The 23,052-nt window shown below is 30.4% G+C and overlaps 1 protein-coding gene across 1 annotated transcript in view; it reads left to right on the forward strand.

The window, feature by feature from the left end:
• loaf (lost and found) overlaps positions 1 to 23,052 on the forward strand; it is a 398,449-nt gene that overhangs the window by 358,040 nt on the left and 17,357 nt on the right. Inside the window, exons 5-6 of the mRNA XM_014422727.2 lie at positions 14,075 to 14,197; positions 15,694 to 15,849. Of these exons, the coding sequence (XP_014278213.1) occupies positions 14,075 to 14,197; positions 15,694 to 15,849 (279 nt within the window). The remainder of the gene's footprint in view (positions 1 to 14,074; positions 14,198 to 15,693; positions 15,850 to 23,052) is intronic.

Raw genomic sequence — 23,052 nt, forward strand, 5'->3', positions numbered from 1 at the left:
AAAACACCAAAATGTTAATAATTAAAAACAACGGTTGACTTGTCAATAACTAGTGCACTTACCCTACATATCTTTGTTTTACTTAGATGTGATGAACTTTTATTTGTTTAAGCAATCATGAAACCATATATTTTTTCAATACTTTCATTATTAGATTTAACTATGAAAGTAAGTACTTTCCCAGTACAGAAGTGGGAAAAAATAAATTAGATATTTCTGATTGAGTTTTCGAAATAACTTATCTAAGAACTATAATTTCTTTTCATTCTTCTATTGTTTCGCATTATTGAATAAATTTGTGGGTGTTCGAAAAAGAAAACGTTAAAATGTATTTTCAATGGTATTCATTAAATATTCATCTCCCGATTCGCAAGTAATTTAAGCCAAGGGAAGAATATGATAAGGGAATATTACGGGGATGGTGAGGGGTCAGTAACCGTATTTGAATAACATTTCTAAAGAACTCAACAAAGTTTTACTTGTTAAGCTGCATTAGCTCTTCTCAACTTGCTACGCCTAACTTGATGGAAAGAGTTGGGATGTCTGCTGGATTTACACTCAGTAGACGACCTCTTCAGTAAATTATTTAAAACTATTAAATACAAGTTATATTATAACTAATAATGATGGCTTAATTCAACCACCAAGATTGAGGCTGATGAACAGTAGATTGAAAAGAATGGATTAATCAATAATGGAAAATAATTGTTATCATATTCTTAGTTATAATGAACCATATATCGCTAATTCCTTTCCTTTTCTACTTATTTTAATTGGAATAACCGAATACTGAATAATTTTATTCGATTATTCTAAAAATTTACCCTCACCAAACTTGAATATTTTAGCGTAGGTATGCCTTTTATGGATTCCAAGCCAAATGGAAATCGAAAGCAACTAACCCAATGACATGGCAGCAAAACCAATACTCACACTCCCAGATCTAAGAACAACTTTCCCAATGCATTTAGAACTTCGAGTTTTTCTCTAAAAAAGAAAGATGCAATATATGACAACCCATGTGGAAATGGGGCCCTTTACGAGAATTGAAAATTATTACAAAAAAAATAGTTAAGCCATGGACTATGGAAAAATCTTGCATTTGTAGGGAACACTTCACCTTATCCTGACTAGGCATAGACCACACAAATCCCACTAATTTCTAAACAGTAACAATCCACCTTCTAAATACACGAAATTTTAAGGAATACTCTTCCTAACTTTTTATTTAAACAGTACACGGCCCGTACACGTTTTTTATACATTTCTTAATCAAAATTATAATACAATACAATTATTAGTACTAATAATGAGCCTAGAGAATCACAGAGAATGCAGTAATTTTATATGTGGACCAGATTTATCTGTTACTCGATTTTTATATTTCCATCTTTCATAATTTATCTATTGAAAATCAACAAATATTTTTCATATCTTGGATACTCGTTGAAGTTCCAAGATATGAAAAATTTCAAAGATATCCTTAACACCCAGCTATACATATAGCATACCTCCTATATGTACGTACCAAATACCCACTAACATCATTACAGGAGGGTATGAAAAAAAAAATAAATAACAAATATTTTTCATACTAAGTATACGATATCAGTGGAAAACATCGATAATAGGGTCAAGGAAACAATGTTAATTATTTTTTAAACATTAAGTACACTAGAACTATTAGTGATATCATTCACATATTAGATAGTTTTAAATTTGATTATTTTTATTTCAGACAATTGCGTTTTAATTTTTGTCCTAATTACCTCAAATATATTTTTTAATTATTGATGGTTCATTATTAAATAAGTATTGGGACTCCTATACTTTTTTTTAAAATTACAACACTAGTTATAATTTTATTTATAACTAATGTTTGTCCAGCTCTGGTCTAAACAATTCATTCCCTTCAATGATAAGACTCGCAAACCCGCTGCACTGTTCCGAAATGCCCCATCATATCTACATCTATTGAAGGGGCAAATCAGAAATTTACTCTACTTTTTTTTTTATTATGCTTAGACAATCCTTAACAGACGTGATGTTTGCCATACACAACAATTTTAATTCCTGATATACATATTTCCAACAACTTTAAATATCCTATTATTAAATATGTTTGCCTACGCGGGAAAAAATAATTGTAATTTAAAAATTAATGTTATGTTTAAATATATTCGTAGAAAATAGTAGTTTTAAGTTGTAGAATGTTTTATTAATGTAAGCGCTATTGTGTTTATTAATTCCGCCAATTTCATGAGAGTAATGAATTTATCATTATCTGAAGTTTCGTTAGTATCGGTGTTTAATCGTTATTGGTACATAACTCTTATCTTCAGATCGGTTTTGATGTTCCATTCCGCAAATATGGTTGAGTCGTGTGTATCTAATTCCGATTCTGGTCAGACGACATGTCTTCTACTACCTTGTATGGAGGAGTTCCAAAATATTCGATTGAAGTATAGTGGGTTTAAGTTTTCTTAGTTTGTTATCTACATGTATATTCAAGCTTATCTGTCACTTGGTCATTACTTGTGGAGTGATAAGTCAATAAAAGGAATGAGTGTAATGAAGTAATGAGGGAATAAAAGTACATTTACCACTTTATCACCATTGTAATTTATTCATAAGACCATATGATATTAAAATTATAATTAATGATGTATTAAAATATGGTTTTATGATCCTATTATGCCTTGATTGATGATAGAATTTTTAAATTATATTCTTAGTGGAAATATGTCATAGTAGGTTTTTTTTTAAATACTTTTATCGTTAGTTATTATTTATATACTTAGATATACACATGAAGATTGAATATTTTTGTTGATTATAAATATCTGATAATTCATTTGAAAAACTTAGAATTTTTAAAAAAAGGTTTTAATTTAGAGCCAGATTTGCTCTGAGATTCACTTTAAAACTTTCACTAACATTACACTGGATGCCACGAACATTCATGATATGAGTAATTAACATATTAAATGAACTAGATATCTGTTTGTGACTTTCATGTTCACTAGTTTCATGTCGTTTATAATGTTTTAGTCGAAATTAACAGTCATATTGTTTGTAGTGTTTTAGTCGAAATTAACAGTTTGTGGTTATTTTGAAATTACTACTGACATAATGTATATGAGAAAATTATCTTGAAATAAGCAAATGTTAACAAACCTGGTTAAGTAATATGCTCTCAGCAAATAATAACGTGGTCTACATCAATCGAAGCCCCACCTGTGAGAAAGGTAGCATTGCTGGACCAATCTTAGCCTGGATTGAGCTGTTTGTCAACGTCCTTAGATTGGATGGATACAGGATTGGGATCAATACTTTATAAACGAGTATGGCTTTTCCTACTTACATCTTCTGCTTTTATTGTTTACCAAGACTAATTGAAATTTAATAATAAAGCTCTTAAGTAAATATAACATTTCCTATAATAACCAGAATTAGATGAGGAGGTTTATTATATATAGGAATATAGTTGCTTCGATACATACCCTTGTTAAACCTTTATAATATAATAATTACAGCAACGTAAATCCCTATTTACGTTCCTGTAATTATTTTTATTTGTAATTACTCCACAGAACCATAAAATAATAAATCAAATCCTCTGAAACGGTTATGTCAATTAGTAACATATCCCTTTTTTAAATAGTACTATATTTTTAAATAAATATAATTTGTTGTTTATCATTTATTATAAACATGGTTTATTATAAAATATGTTTTTAATAAATAGGTATAGATATTTGAAAACATTAATATAGTAATTAGTTACTTTGAAATATTTTTTATTTTCAATCTTATAAAATTTGCGTTTTTTTTTTTTTAACTTTATTTAATTGATAGATATTACAATTTGTCACACTATTGTGGGAAATAGGTAATAGTGATGAATGATCATATTCATACTAAAATAAAATAAAGAAATAAATTTAAAAAAAAGTACATGAAAATAAATAAAATCTCTCATAAAAGTTTGTCGTTTAAATCAGATTTTTTAACACATGACCTCGACTTTGGAATAACGTTAAAAATGTTTCTCTTTTCTGATATAATTTACATTAAAATAAAAGGTATATTTAATTTCGAAGTTTAGTTCATTAAAATTACTAGTAATTAATCGGAAAGGAAACTGGAAATTAAAATAATCTATTAGCTTCTGGAGAATAATCTTTAAATCTGATTTCCTTAAATGTTTACCTGCAGGAATAAAAATAGGATATTATTAAATCCCGGGAATAATAGAATAGAAAACATTTAAAACGGTTTTTTTTTAAGCTGCTTGAAGTATTAAGGGAATTTTAGGCCCCATAATTTTAATATGATTTTATGGTTATAATGATGCAGTTGTAATTTGTTTCTTATGATTCTTTTTTTAATGTTATAGAAAAAAAATGTATTACATTATAATTAAAAAAATAATATATCTATATTTTTGACAGACCTTTAAGAGAGCGTAGTTGAAAATTTTCTAAATTTGTTATTATCTTTGAAATTGCTTTAGGTTAATTTGTTCAGAATCACAAATTTTTTAATTGTGAAATTTATCGTAATTTCAAATTCAGCTTGTGCTGTTTGCTGGTTTTTTTTCGGAACGGACCCGCGGAATAGATCCCAGCCTCCTTACTTTGTCTATCATAGATTATTAACATCGAATAACTTCTATTCTGTTCTAAATGGCTGAACATAAGGATGTTCAACTAAATTAAAAAAAATAAAATTAGTTTTTATTGAATAAGAAATTATTACAAATTGGTGTAAAAAATCAAATGAATGAAGTATACCTATTTCTCTATCTATAAAAAAAAATAATTACCTAAAATACGGTAATAATCACATCATGATTTCTTCCTTTTATTGTTATTAAAAAGAAATGGAAAAAAACCACTAATGATTACTTTTTTTAATTAATTTTCCCAACTATTTTACTTTTTTGTTTCTCCTCGCCTCCTCTTATCTCCCTTTCCCTCATAATCAGGATTTATGGTTCAGGAGAAAGATGACTGTTAAATAATTGATCGAGCGGTGTGCGAGCTATGAAGGACACGAGGTTTAAACTCAAATTGAAAAGGGAACACATGTTGACAAATAACTAATGAAAGGGAAGAGGAATGGTATTAGCTGTCCCAGGTCCATTGTTTCGAATAGTCGTGATGAAATATTGGAAAAGTTTGATGTTTTGTTTAGTCTCACTTAGGAATTTTTTATATATTTATCCGACAACGAGGAGGAGGGATTGGGCTGGGGAGGGGGGGAGAGGTGAACATACGTAGAGAAGGGATTACAAAAAGACATTCGGACGAAAACAAAGGCTGATTTTAATAAGTAAGCTGAGCCAGGCAGGGCGGGCTAGCTCCTTTGTCTGCTTTAATTAATTAATCTTTTGTTTGGACTAATTGAAAAGGAAAGGGGGGGGGGGTTGGTGGCCGGCATTCTTCTTGTTCTGTATCCCTTCCTAGAGGTCTTAGGCTAAATGTTATCGCTCCAACTTCCTCTTAGGGATAATTTCACTAAAAATTTTCATGTTCTCCATTTAAATTACCTTATGTTGCCAATTAAGAGTCATCAATAATATTTTATTTTAATATGAAGTATATATTTTGTAAGAGTATAATATTGTATTATAACATAACGGTACGAAAGTCATTCAATAGATAAAAAATCCGAAGCAGTGTGCGCATCATCCTACTTACGTTCCCAAGTTTTGTGATGACTGGCATACCCGTTATGTTATCGCTATTTTGGTGATTTTTGACAATGAAATCTAAAGACCAGATAAGGCGAAAATTTTGAACAAAACTGTTCTTTTATTCCTGTTAACATTTGCATTATAGGTTTTTTTGAGGTGAGAATGACAAAATCAACTTTTCTCCTACCTAGAATATAAGATTGTTACAAAATATATGAATGCAACAAATAAGGAAGATCGGATGGTCTCCAATTTATGCTTCTGTCTCTATTTTTCAATTTTAATACTTTAGTTATTCATCAAAATCTTGTTAAATTCTTAGCGTTATGATCTTAATAATTTTAGTTAACTAAAGACTACAAAATATGGCTTTATATGTATGTAGTTACATATTTTTGTCTGAGAGGTACAGAGTTTAAACTTCATGTATATCAGAATGAATGGATTAATAATTTTTCGTGGAGAAATACTAAAAAATGCAATTTAACTATTAAAATCCTTGAGTGAAGAAGCACAAGGGAGCGCTAAATTGGAAAGTTAAATACAACACTCAACATCTGTATAATATAATTATTTAGAATTATAAAAATTAGAATGCTACCGATGGGTAGTTTCTCTACACGCCTGTATCACTCCATTATAACTGAGATCAAATTTACTGAATGTATAATATGATATACAGTTGTAAATTTCAATAATAATATTTTTTAAAAAAGTAATAATTATAACAAATATTTAGAATCATCGCGATAAAATGTTACCATTGATATCTTCACACTTTTGTGAACTTTTTCTTTTTGGCAATATCTTATGACACAAATAAAATCGTTTATATTTTATCTTTTTTTTTATTCAAATTTGTCTTTTTTTTACTTGTACATCGTAAATTCAGCAGTAAGTAAAACATACTTTTAAAAACCTTGATTTGAATTTTTTCAAACTAAATTTGTGATTTAATTTACTGTATGAAATCCACTATTTAAGAATATAAATGGTTTTTACGTAATAGGTTGAAAATCCGGACACTCGACTTTTTATCGTTAATTTACTATGCTTAGAAATTTGAACCCACTTAGTCAGTCAGAAAACGGCAGCTTTAAATGAATAAAATACAAAAATTATTAATATTATTATTTTCAAATATTTATGAATCTGTTGTGAAGGATTAATAAAAGAAGGATTTTCAGATTCAAGAAACTAAAAATATGCAAGTTACCTTAACTTACTGATCTCGAAATTGATAAGAAATCCTATGTTTACCTAGATTAAATATTTACTTCATTAATTGCGAAAAATCGACGGTGAATTGCTATAATATAATAATTTAATGAGAAAGCAAAGGGTCTTTTCCGGACTATTCCCGATGTTGGTTGCTTCGGCAGCGTGAAACTCTTCAGTTGCAGACGGTGGTAAAAGCGAAGAGATCTTTTCATTCCTTATTTAGAAAGAGGTGGGAAAGGGGAGGAAGTAGGAAGGGGTCGCGTGCCAGACAGTTATGAAAGAGCGAGAAGTGCATCAATGAAGCTCAGCCTGGCCTTGAGCCGGGTCATGCGAGGTCTCCAATGCTCCTCTTAAATAATGAATGAGTGCAAACTGCACCCGATCAATGCTAGAGCTCCCATTCAAAACCCTTCACCTAGGCTAAAATAGTGAATGGGTGCAATGAGCGATTTAGTTCTGGATAGAAACATTGCTTCTTTTATGTTCATATTTTTGCTGTGTTGCAATTATTAGGTGTAACTAGAGATTTAGTTATGTTAAGAGAGATACTTGTGGAATGTAGATCAAATGCTGATGCACTTTCGCCTACCCAGTATGAACAATCACTATAGTTTGAATTTTTGTGCAGTAAAAAATCGAAAAACGAGTAGCGAAAACCTCAAAATGTGCAAGATCGTGCAGTTAAAACATTCAAATCCAGCAAACAATAAACTTTATAGCTTAATTTATAAAAGAAATATATGAATAGAAATACATTTTATTCGTTCTTTTTTTTTTGTAAATATATGTAAATAAATTGTTCTTTGATAAATAAAATTCTAAAAAAAATGTTTTTACTTAGTTAAAACACCACTCAATGTTACCAATTTGTTTAATGTATCACTTAATGCTGGTTGTCACCAGGTCTACCAAATGTTTTCTCGTCTGAAATTAGTTGATATCTTGAAAAAAAAAATCTTGTAAATCTGAAAAGAAAATCTTCTATTAACCAACCTCTTTGAAAACTCAGATAAAACCTGCCCCCTACGCTGGAATCCTAAATGGTTTATTTTCTGTTGGTTAATCCTAAGTAGATGACGGGAAGGGGCAGCCGCCGCATGAAAGGGAACAATTGAATAGTGGCCTTTAATTAAAACAAAAGAGACCCGGACGGGACATATAGAGCAGGACCAAAGCTGATTAGCTTTAGGAGCCAATAAAGGCCTAATGGAGGAAAAAGGTGGGGGAGGAAAAGCTCTTTTGTGTCCAGAGCCGCTCAACGGACTCTTTTCTATGGTCCTAGTCATCTTTTAGCTTTTCTCTCGCTTTATCTCCCCCTTTTTTCCTACTTTTACTCAACTGTTAACTATAACATTGGCTTTGTTCCTTATAGAGAATACCTCAAAGGAGAGGACTAATCACTGCAACCTTTCGAATGCTACACGAATAGAATCATCAACGGAAATCCTCGTGTGCTAAAGGAATCCTTTGCCCATTATTTAATTTGCATATTTTGTAGGCCTTGAATCTGAAATATTAGTAATAATACTTTATACCAGATTCATAAATATCCTTATAAATATTTATTGAATTAATTGTATATAACTCTTGCTCAACTGTCAAAATGAATTAAAAGGGTTCCGGTAAGGTTATAGTTAGTTATAAAGGAAACGAATGGGATGTACATGGATACGAACCCTATTGGTGCCAGTCATAGGGACGGGTAAGGTTACATTGGTCTGCACATTTTTGAAAAAGTAGAAGAATTCATCTAAGTTGAAACTCAGGTAAACACTTTAAACCAGATTAATCCGGAAATCCATCGTCAAATAATGACTGCTAATAGGAGAAACCATGGACATAGAGATACCCTGGCTTATCAGAGCTAATCTAAGAATCAGAATGTTGGGCAATTTTTAGAATTCAGGAATTGGTCCGTGTGAGGTTTGAACACAAAATACACTTTAATCATAGCTGCAAAAATATAATACTCTAACATAAACAAATATAAAAAAGAGATGGATACTTAATTATTGTTTTAATTCACAAAAATAATATTTTCACGATTAGTTAGGATCAAAATAATAAAAAAACAGATTATTTAGGTTTCAGTCAAATTATTTCGCCCCTCAGGAGTGTTACATTTAATTTTTAAAAAATTAATTTAGTTTAAAAACCTATGTCTAACGATTCCTTTGTGGCATCACCAGTCATTCTAAAAATGGACTTCTCAATTCTGAGCTTTATGTTATATGATTTAAGACGTGCTTAGTTTACTGGCTAAAAACAAAATTTTCTTATCTGAACTAAATATTAAAATATTGTTCCAAATATTTTTATTAAATACTTTTATCTGGTATATTTTTAAAAGAATAGCCAAGATGAATTGTTTGTCATCAGAAATAGTTAAAAATCAATGACTATCTTATATTTTCAGTTTTTTTATTTTCGTTAATTTGTATTCCTAATTTATCTCACAATTACCATAAAGTTGTTTTCAACAAAAACTGATGAACGTAATTTCAAAATTAATTCTGAATATGATTCAGAAAGCTGTTGAATTTCTTTAATATTTACGGTTCTTTCAACTGTTATATAAGATTTTTTTGTCAAATATTTCATTATTATTTAAAACTAAGTAATTATTTTTAAATTTAAATATTTTATTATTTATTGTTGTATACATTATATTTAAATCAAATATTTTTTAACCTTGCTCAGTATTCATTAATTCAGTTTCGCAAGATATCACAGTGATATTGTTACCAACGAACTGTGGTTCATCCCTTAGTTCTTCCACTAAAACCTTTGGGGATAGGGTTTCGGTTAGAAAGCCTCATTTGAATAACACCCCATACGTGTTCAATAGGAATAGGTCTAAAGAAGTTGGGGACAAAGGAAGTTGCCTTTTACTGAAGCCGCGGGTTCAAATACAATGCTTTAGAAGTGTGTAAGAAGTCCTGCAGTAATCGGAAACCTAATCCAACTAAATCTTTTTTAGTGGTAACGTATTTTCTTATAATTTTTTTATTGTATCTAGTATAACTTTTTTTAATAAATATAAAGAATATTATGATCGACTGATAAAATGAATAAATCGCTACCAATTAAATCGCGCTTTTATTGTTGGACATTAAAAAATGTATTGATATATATTTACTTTGTTAGAAAAAAAATTATTTACAAAACAAAGAAAAGCTAATTAACAAAGACAGTAGTAAAATATTAGGTTGGATGACATAATACGTTCTTTATAATTTAGAAAATGTTAAAAAATAAAAACTGTAAATTATGGTTTATAAAAGTTTTTACCTTTTTTGATATACATTAGGTTATAAATCAAAAACTAGTTTCTGTACCAGATTATTTTAAGGCGAAAGGATTTCTTCAAAAATAAAGTTGAGAACTTTTGAAAGAAATCTAGTACATAAATATATATAATATAATATAATATCTTTCTTCGAGGTTGATATATTTAATGTGAAATGAGAGCATGCGCTATGATTTGAAACGAGTTATTTAACATTCCACTTTTACAAGTGCTTATAAAATTACTAGCACTTTTTCATCGACAACATGGAGAAACTCCACTATTTACGCAATTTTCAATAATATAATTAAAAACTACTTTTCTAAAAAAAAAATTATTTTATTTAATTAATTAAAAATTAGTTCAGGCCCTTGGTATTTTATATACAATTGCTCCCCTAGTTTGTACTAGGACCAGTTATTGCTTAATAACTGTTTATTGCTAAGCAATAGAGTTGGGAAAAAGTAATTGTAATTATAATTGCGATTACTGTTATCTGAAACTAGAAATTGAAATGACAATTTAGATTTGTAATTTCAACTACTTGATGAAGCACTGTTGTAGTAATAATGGTCCGAAATCGCAATTACTAGTTGAAACAAAGTAATCGCAATTAAATTTGACTGTAATTAGTAATTATAATTACTTTTTGCTCAACACTGCCAAGCGGTGGTCCGCTAGAGCCTTCGAATAGGCAACACATATTTTGTGATGGTTAATTGTATGTATTACTATATTGAATTTGGTTGATGTTTTTTGTGTCAGCTGAAAGGGTGTAACTGGTAAATGTGCAATAAACGTGACTCGAAATGCATCTTTTAGCAAGCTAATTTATAAATATTTTCCGAGGACTCTCTGCCCGAAGTCGGGAGTGCAGGGGGACGGGACATGGTTCAATTTCCGGCTTAGTGGTCCGTATTCTACTTAGGGTTGCAAAACTCAGCTCCAGTACAGTCGGTTTTAAATATAACATTAGTTTAATCCGAAGCATGATGAAATTCGGCTATTTCAAATCCATATGAAAAAAATGCTCACTTAAAAAAATATATATATTTGTATTATATTGTAAAATATATATCTGCTATTTATTAAGATAGTATAATAACAAGCAAAAAATCATGATAATCTGAGACCAAGAAGCCCAGACACCTATTGACTCCTATCGTGGTATGAATGACCGTATCGTAAAATTGGTCCTCTATACCATTTAGATTAATCATGATGATGTAGTCTATTGGATTGTTGAATATAATTTTATTTTAGAGATAAGAAAATCGTTAAAGGTTGAAATTTTTACTTTTATTTTGTGATGTGATGTGAAGAACATACTTATATTCATCAACCCACATCATTAGCATGTTATTAAGTTCCGCTGACACCGCTTCCTATCTCAATAGTGACAATCCAATGAATGATGAAGGGAATGATCCCGTGAAATGAAGGGAAATCCTTTAGTGCGCTCTTACAAAGGGAACTTTCACATGAAGAATAGCAGCCAGCTCGAAGCTACCGTATCAGCTCGCTACATTAACTGCAGGTCAGTCCCCTGTCACTGGATATATAAACCTGTGTATATATAGACAAAAAAAATAGAAGCTAGGTTAGGATATAAAAAGCCAATCCATCATATGGAGCTTCTTGAATGGTGTCGCTCTTCTGATTAATGCTCTCCTGTCTATATTCCCATAATGGCTAGTAGATAGGGCCTCGTCTAATCACCGGTTAGCTTCAGATATTGCCGCTTATTTCAGAACGCTTTAGACACCTTCTATATATACGCTTATATTTTGATTTTATTATTACTTTCTCATCTCTCATATCACAAAGGTAATCAGAAAGAAACACTCATAAATTATTTTTCGATATAACACATTGTTTATCACGCAAGTAGATAAAGAAAATATATTTAAAAAAAAAAGAAAAAAAAACTGAAATTTCTAAATAGTTTTGTAAAAATAGCTTAAAATTATGTCGTACTTAGAAGTAAGTGTATACTATTTCTTGTCAATTTATTTTTATTTAAAATGTACGCGAGTCTTAGGCCTGATTTGTTAGATTTTTTAAAATGACCAAAACATATTATATTTTTAGGTTTGTGGCCAATAAATCTTCAATTAGCTGAAGTATTACCAACAATGTCATATTGCATTTAACGAGTTCATTTCGTCCTGAATAAACTATTTTTCATTTCGAATTAACTCTCTGATTTTTTAAATATTTTATAAAACATGATTTTTAATAAAGCAGAATAAAAAAAAATCATACATATATAGCTGTACTGTGTAAAAATTGAATAGATTCTGAAAGTATTTCTAAGGGAATTTACTACTATTCATAGCAATAATTAAACTGATTCCCGTATTTTTTTTTTTTATAAATTTAAAAAATCTTAAAATAGTTTTTAAACGACTCTGGAGTATACTTATACCCAGAGTTGGGTAAAAAATAGGTATAGATGAAACCACTACTAAAATTGCTATGAATACGACATTTATTTATTAATGGTTAATTCATGAATAAATATTGTATCCATAGAATTTCAGCTGTAGTTTTATCAATACCTAATTTTCGCTTATAACCAAGATAATGGTTTTACGTCACATTTATTTTCTCTATTTAACTGATAGAGTTCACCTTTTTAGATTATAGCTTAATTTGACTTTACGAATGGAATCGGGACTAAAAATTATGGGATAAAGGAGTTAAGAAGGTTTAGTTATAAATATTTTTTATAATAATAATAAACTATTTTTAATTCTGGTTGGAGAGCATTATAAATACTTTTTCAAGATTTTTAGTGGGTTAAATTTGGTATATTAAGAGCCTTTCGGTAGCTAGTAGCATATTCACCTTTATGTAGATAATTCAAGATTTTTTTCCTTTCGGTTGGCAGGACAGACCTTGTAGATCTTTGGCCACCCGAACTAGCCTTCTACACACCTGTCTATCTTGGGCTACTGCTTTCCAGTTTACTGCATACTTTCACGTCTTTGTCGATTCTATCTATCCATCTGGTTTTCAGCCTCCCACATTGTCACTTATCAACTATACAGGCATTAATTGTTGTGTAGAGCCGTCCTGATGGATTGCTTCGAGCCACATACCATAAGTTATTGACTGACAAGTCTCTGCAAGCAGTACACTGTCAGTTCATCTCTTCCATATATCAGGGCTTTGATCCCAGATTGCTCCTGTAATTGTATGGAGAACAAATCTCTCGATTTTTCTTTTTAGAGTACCTGTTAGAGCCTAGATCTGGTAGACGTATAATAGAGCTCGGCTTTAACATGGCATTGTGCACCCTTAGTATCTGATTTTTACAGATTTTTCGGAATTTCAGAATTTTTGACAAAATCCATTATAATTTTATGTATTTTATTAATTAATTAATATAATGTAATGATATAAATATCAAGTAAAATTATGAAGTAATCTTCATGTTATGAACTTTTACTCTTTAGTCCATTGTGTGAAATTCATTTATTTGAACGTTTGATCATCGCCTATATATTACAAAAAAATTTAATAATTCAAGTTGTTAACACACCACGGGGCTGTCTAATGGAACCCAGCTTAAATTGAAAATTTAAAAAGTCCACCTACAACTTAATAATGGATTCATTTTAATGAAGAGAATGAGCGGAAAATAAAGTTTTCGCTCGTGCACTTAAATCTCTTTAAAAAGTTGGTGATTGCTAAATAATTCTTCTTGATCTCGCTTAAAAAACTTTTCCCAATTAGCCACTATCCATTAACTTTTATTTTGCAGTTTCCTGCCCACGATAATACGTACTTCCATTTATTTATTTTTTCTTTAATGTCTCTTAGCTATTGAGATACATTGGAATCTTTTAATTTTCCAGAGCATGCGTGCAAGGAGTTCAGATGTACCCTAAAAGAGTTCTGCATCGCCAGCGATCTCGTCTGCGATGGGGTCAACCACTGCGCCGATGGCTCCGATGAACTTCTGTCATCGCAGTGTGCCAGTGAGTGAATTTAGTTGTAATATAAAGCAATGTACATATATTTAGTTATTTTAATATTTTTTTATGAAAATTTAAATTTTGTATTTTACTTTCTAGTTGGTTTATTACATGAGTGTTATGACTAATATTTTTAATTTTTAATTTAATTTAATTTTTGTTATGACAATATTTTTTTATGAAAATTTAAATTTTGTATTTTACTTTCTAGTTGGTTTATTACATGAGTGTTATGACTAATAAAGAAATCGGTCTGAATGTATTAGTTTAAATCGTGATTTAACTAAATTATGAAATTTTTGAATCCCCCAGTGAAACAAAAAGAAGAAATAATTTCGAAAAAATATGTTCCTGCTTTTATACTTCCATTTTTTTTTTTTTTAATTCTTACAGAACTCAAAATCATTTTTTCTTTGGCAGAATTAGTGGCAATCAAAATCAAAATTCATTCTATAGCAATACTTATTTGTTCTTAATCGATTTATTTATTTTTTTGGCGTGAAACTCTGAGGAATAACGATTTCCCTGAACTCTAAACTCAAATTATTTCTTAGGAAAAGATCATTACATTAGTAATAAAAATTAATTTAATTTTCTAAGTTACATTGATCATTTTTTTTCCTGATCTGAGTTCAATATAAATTCGTTAATAACTGGAATATGAAAATTAGAAAAGATTCTAATCCTACACACCATTCTATGGGAACAAATTTAAACTTTTTTTGTCACAATTGAAAAGTTATTTTATTGAACTTTTCGTAAAAAGTCGTTACTCGTCTCGATTTTGTAAATATTATTTGATAACTGTATAAAAACATTATTTTTGGCCTAAAGTTATTATTAAATCTAATTGATTTCAAAATATGGAAAAATTGGCAACTATTTAATTTAAATAAACTATTTAAAACGAATCTGGACGAAAATAAATGAAACTGACATAAAGTTATAACTGGAGTTCATGAGTTCTTTAGGAAGATAGTGAAAGAAATGTAATCAGTAAAAAAGAACTGGCATAGGAGTGAAGAACCAACTCCGAGACCTCTGTTGTAAGGGGGCGAGTGAGGTAGGCAAACTCTCGCTAATTATTTTTGGTGTTATGGTCTCTCTTTGAGATATTAACCTCATCATACATCAATCGATATCTTACATTTTGGTGTTCAATCCGTGATTTACGCTGTAAATAAATGTTTTAATGGTAAGATAAGAAAGGTAATCTACGGAGAATGGAAGTGACAGCTCCACGCCGATTTCTTGTTATAGTATATTATAATCTATCTCCGTAGAGTAATAATCTGACTCATGAGTAATGATTAATAACCTGATTAATTAGAAATCAGCTATTTTTTTATGTCAGTTTATTTATTCTATCTTGTATTCAAGGTATGCTTTATTAAATCCTTTAATAAATTATGGCATTGTATTTTATAAATAGGTTGATGAACAAATATAAGCAAAACATGTTATTTTATATTATAGTAATGTATACCTTATCTATTTAGGAGGCAGCGAAATGGGCACCATCTTCGGGCTGAGCATGACCCTGTTCGTAATAGGATTCGTGTCTTCGGTGCTCATCCTCTGTGTTTTCCTTGTCGGCCTCTCGATATGCCTTTGTCGCCGTCCTCCCCTACAGAGGAACACTACCACCCTACCCCGTAAGTAAAACCTTCATATATCTTCAGTTTTAAATAATTATTGTTCTTTTTATTAAATAAATAAAAAATTGTCAACGGATTTCACAGCTAACAACAATTTATAAAACATTTAAAAAAATGATTGCAGTTCAAAGGAAAAAAAGACCGTTTGATAAGCTATAGTAGGCTTATGATTGTTACTTTCATTTTTATTTTAGGCCTCATGGATCAAACTCTTTTACTGCGTTTGATGCATTTTAAGAGGGGACTGAGGAAAGGAAATATGACGGATATAGGTGGGAAAACGGACACACAACTGCCTGATGACTGAGTTCACTAGTTGTCTTGTTCTCAGTATTAAGTTGGTAATCCTCAATCGAGTCTGAGTTGTTTGCCACCTTTTCTGGCGCCCTATTTGTGTAAGTGTCTGGAATAGTGGATTAGTGCAGTGTTGGAGGTTATCAAAGAATTTGAAGAGCTAACGTGGGATGAATGCGGTTACTGTCGACAGTTCAAGTGTCGTATGAATTTAGTCAGATTTCGCTCTTAGTAAAGAAGAATGCATCTCAGAATAATACCCTGAAACTGTTGGAGTTCTTTCGTTGTTGAGGATGCTGTGTTAGCCAGGTTAAGCGCTCCGTGGAACAGGGTCCGTCTGAGTTTACTTTTATAAATTTGTAATTTTGGGCACTGGTGAGCTAGTGTCAGGTGTCAAGGGTAACACCCAGGTACACTACGTAGCCTGTAAGTATGTTCTTGCGCCCTGCTATACTATAGACTTGAGGGAGAGGGTGCTTGTTCTTCTGGAAGGTGAACATAATACAGCAGATCTAGTTGGTTGAGATTAACCGTAATATTCACTCCTCCAGTTCTTCGCAGATTCCCAAATAAGCAATCTTCGACTGCCGTAGGACTGTCTTTGCTCACATTCAACTACCGTAGATGACTATATCGATGATACAGTAGCCTTGTTATATATGACCCCAACAATATACTCAGCTGAAACTGCTACTTTCATTATAATGAAGTTTAAAATTTCACAATTCTTTGTTCTTATGTTTAAAGAGTAGGTGCTATTGCTATAAAATTACCATATTTATAACATAGATAATCAAATTTAAAGTTAAATTTGAGCCAACAAATTTTAGAAGAAATCCTTTTACCTCGTGTATAATATTTGTATTTCTTTATTACCAGATTGACCTGGTGAATCCTACATGGTTATAATATAACAGTTTCATCCGCTCTAAAAAAAATTACAATGGCCTCGTGTAAAAGACTCCCTCAGCTATTAACAAATTTATAATTATTTAACTATTATAAATGAAAAAAATAAAGTTTTGTTTAAAAAAATTAATAATGATTATAGTAGAAATGATAATATTTATATCATTGAAAAAATAAATAAATACAAATACAACAAGACATCTAATATTTATAGAATTAGAAAGCAAACAACTGCCTTATATAATGGGGACACAGTTGAAACAGAAAAAGAAAGAAGAAATAAAATAAAACAGTAAAAATTGTAATAAAATAAGTGCACAGAAATAGATAAATATAAAATTAATTCATAACTAAATGGCTTACAATAGCCTGAGCTTCAGTCTTCGAGAAGAAGTTGATTTCTCACGTTGTAATTGCAACTTTGACTGCGAATGGAATTTAGTATAACTTTTTTTTATAAATTCACACATAGATTCTAGTTGTAGCTCTTGATATAATTGATTATTTCTTACAAACAGAGAATTGTCTACTGCGATTCTCAGGAGCTTATTTTGGAATAATTGTAATTTTTTTCTTCATTTGTATAGAATACCCCTCCAGAGTTCATACTTGAACATCAGAATGGCCTTAATATTTTTTGTTAGATGAGGATGTTTACATCTGAATATAATTTGAAAATGGACTTTGAATTGTGAAAACTAGGCTCCATTCATACACGGAAAAATTATGAAAATTCATCGATAAAAATATTAATTTTGAGTTCATCCTGTTTCGAAGCAGAACCAAGAGTAGCCCAGACCAAAAGAAAGGGTTATAAGTTTTTTTTTAGTTACTGGAAATGGCTCACATTTCTCAGGAGGGGATCTTCGTGAGGGTATTTCACCGGAAGATAACTGACTGACTACCCCGGGACGGATTTAGACAGATAGCATTCTATTACAAGAATGTAGTAGCACGTAGCTGGCATTCAATATCCAATCCTTTTCGCTCCATCTCTTTTGTTCCAGAAAAAAAAAATAAAAAACCATATAAGTACTTTATTTAATCCATATTTTTCTTGTAATATTAAATATGTAAGAGAAAATGATTGTTGATGTTTCTATTAGCATTTCTATAATATCTAATTTCATTGTGATATAACAATAATTAAATAAAGAGAACCAAAAAAAAAAGTTGCAAAATATATTGTATAATACTAGTTTAAGACCCTTTAAACAAATCTTGAACCCTCTCAAATGCCAGTAAATAACTTTTAATAATGTAATAACGTGTTATATAACCAGTAAATAATGTAAATCAGGTATCATCAGGATATGAAAAGGTAAGATGAACATGAATAGAGACTAGATATAAGATCTTATGTTTTGTCTTGGAGCGACCCACTATAACTATTTAATTTCCTTTATATTGTTTATATGTAGTATTTAATTTTATTTTTTATGTTTGCCCAATATCTGAATTACGTGGTTGTTCAGTGATGTTTATATTACCTTTCATCCAAGTGCTTGTCTCTCCGCTATTTTTATCTACATATATGTTTTTCAAGTTTCTACTGTGATTAGTTTAAAATATTTATCAGGGTGAAGGAAATTTTTTTAAGAGCATAAAATAATTTTAATAGTAAGGAATAAGTTGTTAATTACGAGAAATTCACGTTATTCTATATTTTTCCCATAATGAACTTTGATGATAAAGATGAAAAATGATTCGGAAAGGAAAAAATTGACAGCTCGTATAATGTCTTTTTGGATATTAAATATAAAATTTCTTAAAAGAAAATTACCACAACAAAAAAACATATTGAAATACTTTCAGGAGTTATATATTTGAAAGAAGATTTTAATATTATGACTGGGGTGAAGATAGAACTTGTCTATCGACTAGGCTGAAACGTTACAGAAATGTCTATGTATAACAGTACGATATATATGTGTATACACATAAAGAACGGGGTGGCTCAGTGGTAAGGCACTGTGCTACTGTCTTTATTAAGGACCCAGGTTCGAATCCAGCTGTGGCAGATAATTTTTTATTCTGTTAATGTAGGTATGATTCAAGAGCCTTCCGAGGTCCACCCAACCTCTTTAAGTGGATAACCTAAACTGGGAAAATCTGTGGCGATCGAGCGTGATTAGTGAGCGCCAAATCATATCGTTACACAACCGTTGTTCAAGTAAGAGTACTCTTTTGCAAAGTACTGCACCTCGGACACTTCGTGGGATGTGCGGTACAGATTTTTTAGATTTTATATATAATATATTGTCCCGAAGAAGCAGACTTTCGAGTACATTTTTGAAATATTTTTAGTCCCACATTTTTACTAAATACCATTAAGCATTTCTGAGAACATATATGAAGTGGCAATGTATAGGAATTAATATATAGTTTTATAATTTTTGTTTTTTTTTAAGGTTTCAAAGATGAATTCAAAGACTTGATTCTGTTAACATGATATTATGAAATGGTCAGCTATTATTGATAATTTGGTGGATAATGACAACCATTTTCATTCTAAGACTGATTAGTCAAAGGAAGACATTTAAAAAATGGACTTTCTTGTGATAAAGGAAACCATTTCAAGAAACTGTAAATTAAAAAAAAAACTTTACTATTCGTGAAGGTACTTCATATCATTTGGTTTGAAAGTTAATTGGGATGGAAACTGCAAGTCAGAAAATTCTAAAGCAGGGACTCTTACTATAGTAACTTTTCTCAATATGACTACCACCACATATATTTCTGGTGAACATTATTGGATTCAGTGATTAAGCTTCCCGAACAAGAATTTACAGTATAATTTAATCTCACTGGCTGCTCTTATCGCTAGTGCTTGGAACGTGACAGAGGACCGCGGGTTTGGCCTTATGATTTAAATACTACTCGTAAAAACTTAAACATAAAATCATGTTCGATAGGTAATCTAATTCCTTCAACCTAACGTAGTATCGTTGAAACGTTATGTTAATCTATTTGTATAAAGCCTACTGACTTTGGGACAGTCTGTAGGATGACCTCAATACATAAAATAATACCAGTCTATGGCACTATCTTTAGAACACGTCCAATTAAATATAAAATCAAAACTTTTTTGTTCGTCATGTGTGCCACTATTAATGCAAAGCAGCTATACATTAAAATGTTAGGGGCGAAAATTCTTTAATTTGGTAGAATGACCTATATAGTAGTTTACGATTAAAAAAAAAACTGCATTTCATCAGTGCGAATTAAATAATTAATATTTTTACTATACATTCCTAACTTGGATATTTTGGAAACGAAGGAATTGAATGAATGAAATAAAGAGTTTAATTAAGAGTTGTGTGATTAAGGTTGTTTGAGTTAAACTGACAGGAAGATCTATCGCCCTTTGAGATAAGATATCGGGAAGGAACCACTAAAGGACTATTATCACGCCATTATTCTTACAGAAGAGCCTATTGTTATCTCCGAGCAGGCAACGATTTTTCGATAATTAAAGGAGTTGATTTGTTGTTGGCCCTCGCTTTGTTATTTCTTTTCCTGATTTAACTAGGCAATGGGTGACATAAGTTTTAGTTGGTTTGATAATGACATTTATAATCGATGGTCCTTTTGAATAAAACAAAAATTAGTAAATCGGTTTCCTTTATCCTGAAGTAAAAAAAATTGTTTTGGTATTTAATAATAAATTATTTTTAATAATTAACAAATTTCGATTCTTTTAATTTATTATATTACTCGAAAATTTATTAAAAAATTATTTTATTTTCAAATCCTTATTTGTTTTTTTAACTAATGGGATACCCCCTTTTCCCCTAACGATGGTCTAACGCCCATTTTATAAAATTTACAATAGTTCATTTAATTATTTTACCCGTTTCTCAAGTAGTATAACTGTAATTTACATCTATTCTGTATTGATTAGATTCTTTTTTTCAAATTAGTGTATGCTCGAAAAAAAAATAAAGAATGAAATATAACTATTTAATGTAACACAAGAAAAATTACTAAAAGAACATCGATATGGAATAGCTAAAACCAATTCTCTTACATAAAGGAAATTGGACTAACAGTCACGGAGAAGAGAGGTAACACCCCATGTGATTCGCTGAGCATTCTTATAACTACTAGGGAAAGTCAACCTGTTGCCCAAAAGGCTAACCTCACTTTAGCTTCCTCTACACATGTGATATATTGTTGTTATCGCAACATATATTATGAGATAATTTCGATAAATTTGTAACGCGAGGTCTCTCTATTATATACAAAAGTAAAACTTTTGATAATAATCGTGTAATAATTATAAAAATGGGTCGTAAAAAATTGAGATTGACTGATGACTTGTAATTAATTTTTTTCCTGCTTACACTATATTAAAAAAAAAACGGCTATCACTTGAGAATGGATCAGGAAAAAACAACTGTAGGAAGAAAGTCCGGGTAGCAGTCAATGAAGGTACACAATTGTAAAAAACTATTTTTCGGTTACCAACGTTTTGTTCCACTTTGCAGGGCTTCAACAGGGATAAATGAGAACGAGATACAAACATTATAAAATATTATAATTAGTTTTCTATTCGTCTATGTTTATATTTTTTCAACTTACCATGTTTCTTCTTTTTTTTTAATAACATTTTACCCCCTTTTTATTTATATTTTAGTTGTTTATTAAGTTTATATCTTGAACGAGAACAAGATAAACATGGTAAGTTAAGAAAATATAAACGAATAGAACAAATAAAATATTTATTAACATTTATCATCAAAAACATAGACGAATAGAAAACTAATTGTCATAGTTTACAATGTTTGTATCTCGTTCTCATATATCCCAAATGAAGCCTTGAAACCGTTTATTACCAATAATTTTTTTTTACTTTGTACCTTTATTCACCGCCACTCGGACTATCTTCTTACTATCTATTACAGACGGTCAACTATTAATCTTCCGATCCGAAAAAAAAAATTTGATTCTAATTTCAGTATAAGATGGAAATAGGATTACAAATAATTTTACTGGAAATGTTGCACTCATCCGTTATAATTTAAAAAGTCGTAAAACCTAAATTGAGTAATTTATTTTTACAATGCAGACATTTCAGAACGTTTAAACTTGTAATTCCGACTCAAAAAGTAATTGCACTCGAGCTAATTAACTATGGGTTTATTCATTTTTTGTTCATTTTAAGAATCCCGAGACAGCGCTGAGTAATATCCTATTATCCTACTCTCCCCCTCTATCTTGGCAGTATAAAATTAATTATCCGACCTCTTGCAGCCCCGAGGAAGGGCCTTTGGTGGAAAAAGAGAGGAAAAAACTCGGGATGGTAGGAGGAAACGAGCTCTAATTTCCCCACAGAGGACGCTGAAGGATTATGTAAACAATAAGCAGTTTTCCTAGCAGAGAGATCTTATGGAGAATTCATGGCTGAGGGTCCCTAGTGGCCGATCATCATGAGCCAGCTCTGCCCACTCTCCATCATATGAAATTTCCAGGAGCCCTTAGAGTGCGAATAAAGGCTAACCGAGTTTTTTCCGGCTCTTGATGTTTTTTTTTCTTTTATTCCATGCTTTTATAGAAATAGGCTAAGGCAATAATTCTATTACTAGAATGCGAAATACATTTCCTCGAATTTCACTTATTTTTCATTACTAAGTACGTTTTGATAAATGTGAATTTCAATGACAAGAAGATTGCGAAGCGAAACTGGGAGTCTCTCTCAAACAGTAGTGAAAATCACAAGATCATATTATTGCACACTTCATATTTTAAAAATTAATCATCACTTCAAAACTTTCCTGAATCTCACTTCCAAAATCTCTAAAATCTACATTTTACCTTTTTTTTTTTTTATTATTTATTTATTGTAATTTACAACTGTACAAAATAATACAATAGGTAAATATGTAGTACACTTGAAAATCTTGGGAAGGAACCACCCATTCGTGGTACTTCAAACATTAATTTAAACTAGAAGGTCCCATGGCCATCTTCTTTTCAGACGCCTCGGAGGATTAT

This window comes from Halyomorpha halys, unplaced genomic scaffold, assembly GCF_000696795.3.
Source record: "Halyomorpha halys isolate HHAL.00 unplaced genomic scaffold, Hhal_1.1 Scaffold387.1, whole genome shotgun sequence".
NCBI lineage: Eukaryota > Metazoa > Arthropoda > Insecta > Hemiptera > Pentatomidae > Halyomorpha > Halyomorpha halys.